At 28.4% G+C, this 12,649-nt stretch overlaps 1 protein-coding gene across 1 annotated transcript in view; it reads left to right on the top strand.

Moving 5' to 3' along the window:
* The window catches only part of LOC116769352 (C3 and PZP-like alpha-2-macroglobulin domain-containing protein 8), a 72,068-nt gene that overhangs the window by 17,670 nt on the left and 41,749 nt on the right, over window positions 1-12,649 (top strand). Inside the window, exons 4-6 of the mRNA XM_032660426.2 lie at window positions 1,198-1,323; window positions 4,909-5,132; window positions 8,272-8,427. Coding sequence (XP_032516317.2) covers window positions 1,198-1,323; window positions 4,909-5,132; window positions 8,272-8,427 — 506 coding nt within the window. The remainder of the gene's footprint in view (window positions 1-1,197; window positions 1,324-4,908; window positions 5,133-8,271; window positions 8,428-12,649) is intronic.

The raw sequence follows: 12,649 nt of genomic DNA, 5'->3' as shown, positions 1-12,649 counted from the left end.
ATTGTTCAAGTTAGAACGTAACAGGCTGACGTAATTAATTACCGAGCAAAGCCCATACATAACGTGAACTGCTTTAGCCAGATAAATTGTTTTTCAACTGTTTCACGGGATTTGTGGCTTTTATTTTTATTGATGGCTTTACTTGACGATAGATCTTAAACGGTTTTGTCACCGCCGAAACCATTTGTAAAGATTAAGTGTTTCGGTTTTGAAGTGTTGACTATTTTAATCAGAAAAATTATAATAATAATTATCATACAGAAAGGCACAGTAAAATTTTATTACATAAATTTATTATATACAATATGTAATAATAATAAAAAAATATTTTCAGTTTCCTTTAGGGTGAATGTGATCAAGGTCCTTTTAGCCAAATAAGAACATAGAATTTTTTTAATTTGCATATAATAAAAAAAAAATAAAAGTCAAGATTATTTTTTATAACAGAATTATTTAAATTAGATGTTTAAATAGAAAAATATATTCTTTTTCAGATAAATACATCTTTTCTTATTATAATACATATAATCATAGAGCTAGAGAGTTTTTGTTTGTTTATTTGGTTTTTCATACCAGAAATTATCACATCAAATTGAAAAGTGACAGATAATCCTTTGCCTAATCAAGCTGTAATTTAAAAAGAGTAGTTTTTAGTAAATATTATAGATTGACAGTATATTATATAAGATATGATTAAGAACTTATTCAAATCATTCTATAGTGCCACCTTAACAACTTAAAAATACATCTAAAACTGCTACTTCTTGTTTAGAGATTGTAGATATTGTCAATACTTTCGCACCAAAGTGTCAGACTAAGGCAAGTACATGAAACATTTGTACAGTACTTACTTAAATTTACTTTTTGGTTAAAGATTCATATACTTGGCTATATTATCTATATATATCTTATATCTCTTGTTAACGTGTTATAAGATGAAAATCATTACATAATAATATAATGTAAAAAGTAAATTTATCCTAACATGAATACGTCCAACCAACCATAGCAATATTATATCTGGATATAGTGAAGGGAATTTTGTAATTCTTTCTAAAAATTGTCAAACACGTATTTATAATTGTTTAGAATCATATTAGTTAATAAAACGGAGAACGTACAAACGGATTAAAACTATATTATATCGATGAAGCTACACCAGCTCTGGAAGATATTAATTCAATAATTTTGTTCTAGTCACGTTTTGGATTCTTGCCCTGGATCACGATTTGCGGTTGGTTAGAGAGGAGATAGCTTACGTGGCTCTCAGCGATCCAGCAGGAACGAAGGTTGCATTGTGGGAGCAGCTGTCGTTAGACGATGGTAAGCTTTATTGAAGACATGTGAGTTATGTATAAGAAAAGAAACATTATTAAATGTTTTTGAAAAAACTGTAAAATTATCTAAAATTCTAACGTATTTGGACTTTCAGACGCACGAGTACATGAAGGTATTTTTATAAATGCATTAAAATTTATGCACTTTTTTCAATGAATTTTTGTGACAACATGTAATTTATCTTGTTATGTTATTTTCTACTTAAATTAATTATATATGTTAATAAAAATTTTTGATTTTCTCCTAAAAGAGATAAACTACATTAACAGGACTATAGTGTTAAAAATAAAACCTCAAGGCTTTTCAATTTGAAAATCAATCAAACAGTTTGGGTTTACATTAACAAAACTTGTAAGGAAATGTTTGCCTTCTAAAAGCCTTCCCATGTCGAGTCAAGGATCAGCTTGACAGATTAAATTTCCGATTATATATAGTAAATATTTAGAGTATTACAACAAGCCTTATCGATTGATTTATCTCTAAGTTATATTAAACCATATTAAAATTTGTACCAACTTTAAAAAGGCGATTGCCGTGCTAATGTATGTGTGCTTTTATGCTTTAATTCCAAGCAAAAAAAAAAATAACAAAACTATGACATAAAATGCCTATATTTTAGAATATAAAATAAATAAATTTCTGTTGAACCACAATTATCTACTACAATTAGATGAAAAATTCCAAAAGCAGAAACAAATCACAATAATAAATAGCTATGTATTATTAATTAACTAACATATGTCTATCTCAACGAAACCCAATAATTATCTAAATTAAGGTTAATAAAAGTGTAACTTCATTAAAGTAAGCGTGCCGCAAATTTGTTAGACAAACTTAAGAACTATGTGAAGTAATAGCTCCGCGTCATGATCGAGGGTTCCTTTGTAAGTACATTGCTTTGAGTTAGTTGAATCCGCTAGCAATAACAATGTTCTACAAACTATTAATTTAGGAAAATCATTTCAACATAGCTTCCCCCAAAAAAAATGAATCCTAAATGACAGCTATACAGAAAAAAAAATTAATTATAATAATGGTATCCAGCCTTATAGAATTATAGTAATAATCCATGCCTTTACATCATTATTAATAATAGGACTCTAAAATTATTTGAAGGTTCGTTTTTGGTAAGCATCAATTTTATATCTGACGTGATACTAACTTACTGTAAGTGATACCATGTCATGTTACAGACAAATCCTGTAATTGCGAAGTAACTTTGTTATTGTTACTTCTGACTTCGTAAAAGTTAAGAGCAATGGAGCCGAGTACTCCATTTTGTTTCGAAGCTAAGAGCAGGAAGTTGCAGGCCATAGCTCACGTATTTGTTAACCCAATAACAAATTCGAATATTTTATAAGTCTTTGTGGATTATAAGAGAATAAGCGGAATATTCCAGAATAGAATGGAAATATTTTCACGTTATATTATTTATTAAACTCAAAGATAGATGAGAAATTTCTAATATCAGATCGGTTCTATCAATATAAAACACTTCAAAGTTAATGAAATTTAATTTCTTAAGATTATTATATTTCTTATTAAGATTATAACATTTTCCTATTTTATAAAATGTATATATAAATTTCAAGCAATTGAACCAAAAATTTCTCTCTTCGAGCGTTTCTATAAAAGCCTTTCCTTGTCATCTACACGATGAACCCGCGTCAAATTTTGATAGATTGAGTTTGGCTTACAAGCCCCAGTGACTTATTATTGAGGTATTGAAATATTCTTATCCACTATTTTGATGTAAGTATGATTAATATTATTTCTATATAGTATCACCATTCTTGCGCATTCACTCTTTAAAACTAATTTAACACCTTATTTTACGATAATTAATTTCTATGTCATATGTCAAAATGCTTAAAGCATTAAGTTGTTAACAATTTAAACAAATAACATTCAACTTTTTTTTTCAAGTTATAACTTTATAGAGTGAAAATTGTAATACTTATAATTATATACTTAATATTCGATTCTAAAATTAAAAATGAAAAGCGGATTGTATTTCAAATTTTAGAATAGGAGTTATAAATACAATTTCAAAAAAAGCAGTAAGACCAAGCTCAAAGTTATTTTTAATTCTAATGACGTAAAATAGTGTTTTCAATGTCAAAAGCATTCCATGTTCTTTAATGTTTACAAATTTGATATCTTAAATAAATAATCGAAAAATAAATACATTAATAATCTTATTTATAATGTGTTGAAATAGAGTAATTCCATTTTAGTTTACTCTTCTTCTTTTTAACATAATTTCTCCTATGATATGACCTAAGAACCGTTTTCTTGGCAATAAAAATCCCAATTGATTTCGCTTTCCAAAGATTTCTGTCATACAAGCAAAAATAAAACATTTTAAATATTTCAAAACGTATTTATTTTGTCTTCCATATATTAATCAAATGTGTCAAGATATTGAGAAGAGAATTCTTTCAAGGAATCGATCTGCCAGGGTGCGCCCATACATGTTAACATCGGAAACCTTTCCATTCGACGTTTATGACGTCATTAGGATTTGGCAAATAAAATGCTAAAAAGTTATGTGGCAGTATGAAGGAAAATATAGAAAGAAATTCCTTTAACTTAACCTTTTCCGATAAAATATATTCGTTCGTATCCTAACCGCACACTTTTGCTAACGCTTGGAAATTATGAGAATGATTTTGATGTATAATAGAAGTCACAGAAACAATAATTTCCTTTGTATAACTATAAACACGATGTGGTTTGATTAATTACATTCGTGAACCCTCTTACGAGTCATGTCATATCCAAAGCAAAAACTTTCTGAGCAAGGCTCTTTGACATCGGGTCGAGTGAAGGAAAATGTCACAGAAAATTGTCAAGTTGAATTGTGCATCTATAATTTTTTACATAGTTGTTATATAAAAAACATATTATACGTAGCTATATAATAGACTATAAAGTCTCAAAATGTTCATTTCAATTTTAAGTTTTGTTTTACATAGACGGTTTTAATTTAAAGTACTTACATTTTATTATTACAGTGTGTTGAACTAATTTTACTTTTTAAATTCTATGTATCACACAAAGCGTACAAGTTTGTTTATAGCGATAAAGTTGCGAACGCGTTGCTAGGTTGAAGCGTTGAATAAATAATGGTTCTGTGAAACTTGAGCATCGGTTCCTGTATAGCTTAGGAATAAAAGTTGAAAAAAAAATATATATTGAATAAGTTCAGTGGAAAACAACAAACGTTCATTATTATTTTTATAATAGAAATAATGGGAACTTAAAGGCATGTTAGAAGTCCACCCAGAATATTATAGATTGGGGAAAATATTACCAAATTCAATTTTTGCGGCTGGAAGTAATGAGTATATTATTACAGCAGTTTGTTATAGAAATAAAACAAATTAAAATCGAACAATTTGAACTGGCTTTGTAATACAAGTAAAGACAGGAAAATTACATTTAATGAGAAACGAATAGTGTATTTGATACTGCATTTTATAAATTATTAAAAGTAATTAAAAAATATTCACGGATTACAAAATTTGAATAGAACAGAACATAATTAATATTTCATGCTATTCTTAGGTGTGAGGAAACTAAGCGCAGTTTTGGCTGCTGGAGCACGTTCTGGAACATGGAGAATCGAGGCGTCTTGCGGCGGATCTTCGGCTCGAGTCGACATCTCAGTTGGTTCTAGTTTGAGGAGCACAACCCCCGCGACCCCGGCCGCAGAACAACATTACGTGGAACTGAAATTTGCGGATAGCATGAGAAGACGATATAAGCCTGGTTTACCATTTGTTGGAAAAGTGAGGATATTTTAATTTTTTTTTCTTAATTTCCATCAAGTTGTGAAATACAGATTTCTGAAAACTTTAACATAATATTCTTAAAAATAATAAATTTTTTACAAGTCCTAAGTTTTGCAGCCTCAGCTATGCTTATTACTTTAGATGCGGAACGTTAAAATATAATAAGAGGAATTCTTCGAGCTATTATTTAATGTTTTAAAATATTTTATAAGTAGAATTATTTTCATGAAATTCTTAAATAAGAATTTAAAAAAACCTTTTATTACATTAAATTGAAATTCCAAATAATAAATTTTCATTAATTTTTTATTATTATTTTAGGTTATTTTAATTTAATTACAGAAGTAATATTATTAATCCAACTGCTAAAAATAAGACACTAAAATATTCGGTCTACAAATATTATGCCGTTTCCAATTTAAGAAATTATAATAAATTTAGAAATTTGCTGTAAGACTTTACCTGTATAACTTGTAAAGGAATTTATTTCTTAAAGAGTAATAAATAGCTTGAAGAGTTATAGTAAATTCAAAAATATATTCAAGAATATGAAAGTGAAAAAAGTGATTTATATCTTTTTTTACATTCGTTTCAAAAGCAGATAAATTTTATAAATAAATTTGTGTCCTTATTGAGATATGAAAAGTAAAGTGATATAAGATTTAGCGTGTTCTCTTATAGAGATCATTTAACTTAAAGATAGCGAAGCCTAAAAGTTAAAACATCATTATTTGTGGAACGAAATAGGCATCGGAATAAATGAATGTAACTTTTAATTACATTATAGGGACACAATCCTAACAAAGCGAGGTTTATATTGTTCTGTTATTTTCTTATATTATATAGATATTACTTATACAAACAATACAATAAAATAAGTAATCGTTTCGGTCCACAACAGTCACAGGGTAAGAATCTATTTATCAAATTAAATAACCGTAAAGTAACGTTTCAAAACCTATTTTTATTATAAAAAAATTAAGTATTGAAATCATTCTAAATTCTGTTCTCACAGTTTTTACTTGGTGAGTAAATTAAGAGCAATCGATTTTTTTTTTTAAATTCATTTAATTTTTCGATTGTAATTTTTAAATGTTTAGTTTCTTTTGGTACGGGTGTTTCAAGTTTCAATTTGTTTTCGTATCAACATTCTCTTATCCGTCTTAGTGAAATAACGCGTTATTATGCTACAGAAGGTTAAACTTAGTGAATGTGCTCAATCATCATATTAAGAATACGTAAAAATATAGTTTCATATATAACACAATAAATACATCATCAATTTCTTACAAGGAACACTTGGCACGTTTGCAACAAAAAACTCATAGTTTCGCTGAGCCCCGATTCTTTGTGTTGTGAATTAGTACGCTATCATAACGTTTTGCACGAAGATTGATCACATAATTACAATGAGTTGTGCCCGTCTGATACTGACAAATGAAGTATTTGTAAGAAACTGTATTGCTGGAAATACTTAACGGATATGTATAACATTACTCATTACATAAATATATCCAAGTACAGCATTATTAAATTATGATTTAAATTTTTTATTACAGAAAATAGTTTTCTACCCTCTTATATTCATTAAATGTGATGTTTTATGGCTTTTGAATTTTTTAAATTCTAAGACGATTTTCAATTGTAATGATGTCTATTCAGGAAAAACCATTTCCTACCAAGGAATAATTCAAGACCAGAGCATATTTCGACTAAATTATTGTGATAAGTGTTTTTAGTAATATTCATAAGAAATTTAAATTAAGTACTTATTTCGTGTTTGAGTACAACATACAGGACCGAATGTAATTAAACCAATGAAAATGTATAAGCCGAGAGACAACCACACATAGATTTTATTGGAAACAGTAATGGACAGAAGGTCATATTGAAGTATACAATCATATTACTCACTTATAATTACAATTCCCTCATAGAAGCCTCCGTCGGCAGGTTTTGGAGTTAAGCCAGGGATTGATTGTACGACTTAATTAAGCCGGACTTGGAATGTCGTCATAATTAATACTTGGCTTACTTCAAACTAAATAACATTAACTCAAACCAAAAATTAATGTTAAATTTGAAAATTTTAATCGTAAAATCTATTTCTAGCCACCTTTAATAGCTATTAAATACAAATTATGTGCTAAAAACAAAATTTAAGAAAGAACACTTAAAAAAACCTCATCATATTACGAAATTTAAATATTCTCCCATATATATATATATATATATATATTGATTTTATATATATATATATATTGATTTTATATATATATATATATATATATATATATATATATATATATAAAATCTTAACCCATACACGATGACTAATGTTACAAACTAATTAAAAAAATTATCGTAACACAACACCATATTAATAATCGAAACTTAAACTTGTGCGCGAGTTAAATACGAATATGTCATTTTATTTTAGAGTGTTCTAGTCAATACCATTAAATTAGCATTTCTACAGCCACATCCATTTAGAAATGGAATGAGGATAAGGCTTAACAACGATCCGAGCTTTATAGATTACCACTATATTAGTTCGATGAACGAATGCCTTATCGTGATCACTACAGTTCTGAGTGAGAATACTATCGGTTGGATAGTTGAAATAAAACTGCTGAATTTTAATATCTACTTGATTTTATGCCATAAATAACTCTGATAATATAACTAGCGATATTCATGTTTATATATGTAAATAGTATTAAAAGCTCTTACAGATAATGTGAATTTATCAAATACTAAGAGATGAATTTTAAATCCTCTTAATATAAGATAATTTTGTGACATAAAAACAATTATTTGTATACTTTCATAGTAAACTACGTTTAAGTTTAGCAATAATTCGTTAACAGCTTTTTATAGCTTATAATCTCTAGTAGTGAAATATATACTTGCAGCAAAGTAAAAAAGAATACAGAAGTTATACTTACATAGTTAATAAAGCAAATAAAATACAGCTAATACGTAGGTATTGCCTATTTAATATCCTAATAAAACTCACAAATAATAAATGACGATTACAACTAACGATGTATACGAGGGAATGAGTCTCTACATTAATTATGTGCATTCTTATTATAAGTTAATTTGTAAGAAACTTAATATATCATGTTTTCAGGTCGAAGCAATGAGCACGGAGAAGAGAGTGAGCGTTCGCGTGAAGCTTTACGATGATAAAACCGACATCTACAGCCAAGATATTGATATGTCGACCGGAGAAGGCGGTTTCATAGTCCCGACTGTGATGGCTGATTCACCATTTATAAATTTACAGGTACTTTTACTTACATTGTATCTTAAAATAATATTTTAATTTATTTTACATGTCTAAAAATATGTATAGTAACAACCTCTCATCGTAATACTATTAATCATTATTGGTGATGCTAACTATTTTTTTTTTACTAAAAATAATAGTCTGCTAGCTCTCTACCATTAAAAAATCATCTAAATACGTATTTTCCAAGAAGCATCTTAAGAAATATGAAATTAATTTAAAGATGGAACAAAGCGAACCGCTTGCCGCATTTTGTTAAGAGCTCTGTCGTAAGAAAACTTATCCGAGAAACGAAAGGCACTAGATCTTAATTGAAATAGTTTTACAAGACTTAAGAAGAATACAATTTTGAAAAGATGTAATGGGTACACAGTACTTAGTACTTTTTGAAGAAGACATAATGCACCTATTTTTATTCATATTCATATTATACAATATAAAAACTAAACACAATTTAATCAAAACAGTCTTTACAAAATTTTCATGTTATATTTTTTATAAAATTCTAAATTCGCGTTAATTTCTTAAAATCGTTAATAATTTGCTGAACTCATCATGTAAATAAAGATATAAAAAAAAGACTATCATAATTGCTGAGCTATTAAATAAATCAACTTATTAAAACTGACCCTAGCTCAATATTAGACTTCTCACCCACTCACATGTTACAATTCAGAGAAACATCTCGAATCAGAAATGGGATCCCGATATCAAACTTCATACATTCTATCATAATATAATCACGGTTATAAAACTTATGCAAACTTCAAATCCTATGTAATTTCAAGCTCTAAATCAAATCTCATCAATAGGACCGCAACGCGTCACCAACAACTGTTTAATTCGGCTCAGCTCTTTGGATAACTTCACGATGGGATTGGTCGTTCGCGCTTCCCTGCTAATTAAGTTTAATCGCCTCATTAATAGGGCTCACCGAAACTTGTGAAACTCCAATAGCCCTGGATAGCAATCGGGAGACCGGCATAGAATACAAATGGGAATATTTTGGTCCGTTGGTAATGTAAGTTAATCCAGGAGTAGTGACGGGTTAATGCAGTGTTGAGTGGGATTATATTTGAAGGAAGTCACTGACAGTATAAGATGGCTTCTCAGAACCCTAATAATAATTCGGCTAAAATGTAAAAGCAAAAGTTTTATGCATACAAAAAACATACATAGCCGTACTCTGGCATAGTCACATTCAGGAGCAAATAATCTAATAGAAGTTGGGCACATATAATTTGATAGCTTTCGCTGAGATTATGTATATAAGGAACCAGGATACTTAATTAGCCTAAAACAAAATTTCGTCACGTAAATATGCAAAAAATCTATAGGAAATTTTTAATACGTCAACAAAATCGCGGGTTCAATCTAGTATCCTTATTTGAAGGATTCTTGAAATCCATTACTGTCTTGTGAATGTTTTTGGAAGAAATTCATAAATAACACCAGGAGAGATTTTACATTTTCAAATATTCATAAGGATTAGAAGTTACTTAGCAAAAAAGGTTTTTAAGAGATTTCACAAAGGCAACCGTTTAAGCTTTAATTTTAAAATAGCTGCGAAAAAAGATTATGATTTTCTTTCTAAATTACAAGTTCTCATATAATCTGCACCGTATATTTTCATAAAGACTTACCTTGGTAATAAAAAGCATACAGATCACGTGGGAATTGGAAGGTACATTTTATATAAGACTACATTTTGCCCACGGCTTTGCATCTTGTATAAGAATTCTTTATTGAGCTACATTATCCTCTCTTTCAAAAGGTTTGCTTAATTGAAGAACATTCTATACAGACCTACACATTTATTCAATTTGTAGAAATTATATGAACTTAAATAACAGAAATTTATAAAACTTTAAAATCCTAGGCTTTCTTTCATCAGTGCCGTTGATAGTATTACATATATTCAGATCTTACAAACATAAAGGATTGTCTAATAAACATTAACTTGCAGTAAATAGGTTTTGATTTATCTGCTTGTAGTCAAGAAAATGTCAAACGAGTTTCATGTCTGTAATTTTGTCCACTCGATGTTATCCATTAATAAAGTTATGTAAACTAATGTAATGGCGGTCCTGAAATAACACAAAACCTTTCACTTCATATTGAGAAAAATCTAACACATAAATACTCTATTATTTTGTTTCTGAAAAGGCAATTTGTTTTATTGATGTAATATGTAAGTTTAAAACTAGAAGTCTGCTGTCATAAATGAAGATAAGTTTAAATATTTGAATATTCAATTACAATATTATGGAATTTTTTGTGAATACGATATTTATGTACATACAAGACTTATAATAAATTTCAAAACATACGAGACCATGTTTTTAGTTTGTATATATTTCAAACACGCCGTCCTCGTTTTAACTAACCTCGTACTGATAAGTAAATAACTCTACCAGGAAAAATGAAGAACAATTTTATTTCAGTTAATCCAAAAGTTATCGTACTAAATATTTAAAACCGATTTTTCTCCAATAATAGTAAAATTAAATTTGAAATAAAAATGCACTAGAGCAAAATTTTAAATCCATCTTTGTACGTCACTCGAGGAAAGCAATTACCGAGTCGGGTATGGTTATGACGTAGTCATAGCGCAAATACATGGCCACGGGATTGGCAATCCAGATAAAGTGCTCTTAGAAACTGTCTATGAATAATACGATGTCTTGCATCTTGGAAGAATACAATAATATTAATCCTAAAAAGGTTATGAAGAAGTGCATAAAACGCTTAATAAAAAAAGAGAATTAATGTTTTAAGTATAAATTCCTGTGGCTTTTCACTAATTTCTTCGTGGGTTAAAAAGCTTTTGAACTTTCTAGATATCATGAATTCAACGTTCTAAATTAAAAACCCTGTTTCATATTCTCTACAGAATACTCAAACTTTATTAATTGGTATGAAAATATATAAAATTATATTTTCTTTGCAATGAGCTCTGAAATTATATGTGATTATTTCTACAAAACTCCTTTCTTGCAAATACAAAAGTTTTCTATTAATAGCATGTATAGTTTCGTTACTTTACTTCCTAGTATATTGGAAATAGTACTAAGAATTGGTAATTCGAATGTGCGGAATACAGTTCTTTTTACTTTCTTTGTTTTATAATAATTACTTATAACATACAAAATAACATTCACTGACTTTTCCAACATTGCTATACTATTATCAAAAGCCTCCTTTTAACGGATTTAACGGAGTGCCGGATTATTTGGCGATCTTGGCATAATTTATCTGTTCAATATAGCTCAGCCGAGAATTCGTTGTGAAAAAAATAACTGATAAAATACAAAAAAAGAATCCTCCAAAGTAACAATAGAACTCTGAAATGAATAATGAGAATAATTGTAACAATACATTAGGGAAGTGATAGAAGAGGCAATAATGCCATTTTCCACTGATAATGGCTATCAGTAGAAGGTAATTTGTCATTTTGAATTATGTCGAAGTATTTTCCCAAAAAAATCTTCACCATTAATGAAACTAATTTCCTTCGAGCTACTTGAATTCTTTTACTGAGATATTCTATAAAAAAAAGCGGTTCATCCTCTTAAAAAAAATACTTTAGATCTCTTAATCTTAACAAAAGCCTTTATCACGGCATTATTAACAATTAACACATGGGTTCGATTTATATATGACTGATTACGAATTTGCTAATTTGAAAACGCAACGATTCTTAAAAGTTTACACTTCAACTGGATGCATTTTGTATTCAAACATTACTATCTTGTTTTATACACGTAAAAATTATTTATAAAAAAAAAACACCTACACGCTATAAATACAATTTTATCTATCAGCGAGACTCTCCTTCGCAATTGATGAATTTGTCGTGATTCATCACGTATGGAAACGTGATTGTATCAGTATTTATATCGAAACTATTTTGAATTTTTCATTAAAACCGAAAAAATGAACAAAAATAATGAAAACTGAGCAACAGATTTTTAATATTGAAATAATATCATTCTATCGTATATCCGTTTGACTAAACGCTACCTACTTCCTTATTTTTGTGTAAATATTTTTTCTGTAACGAAGGCATCAGGGGATATTTTTTTAAGGTATAGTATGTTAAATTTCGTAATGTTGCTCGATATTGTCCATATTAATATGTAAAACAGCCCTTCATTTTCAATTCAAGTGAAAATTTTAATACATTAATATTGTTTGAATAATTTATAAACTCAAAATT

The sequence above is a fragment of the Danaus plexippus genome, chromosome 5, assembly GCF_018135715.1.
Source record: "Danaus plexippus chromosome 5, MEX_DaPlex, whole genome shotgun sequence".
NCBI lineage: Eukaryota > Metazoa > Arthropoda > Insecta > Lepidoptera > Nymphalidae > Danaus > Danaus plexippus.
Note: the sequence above shows the minus strand (reverse complement) of the source record. Positions and strands in the feature narration are given on the sequence as shown.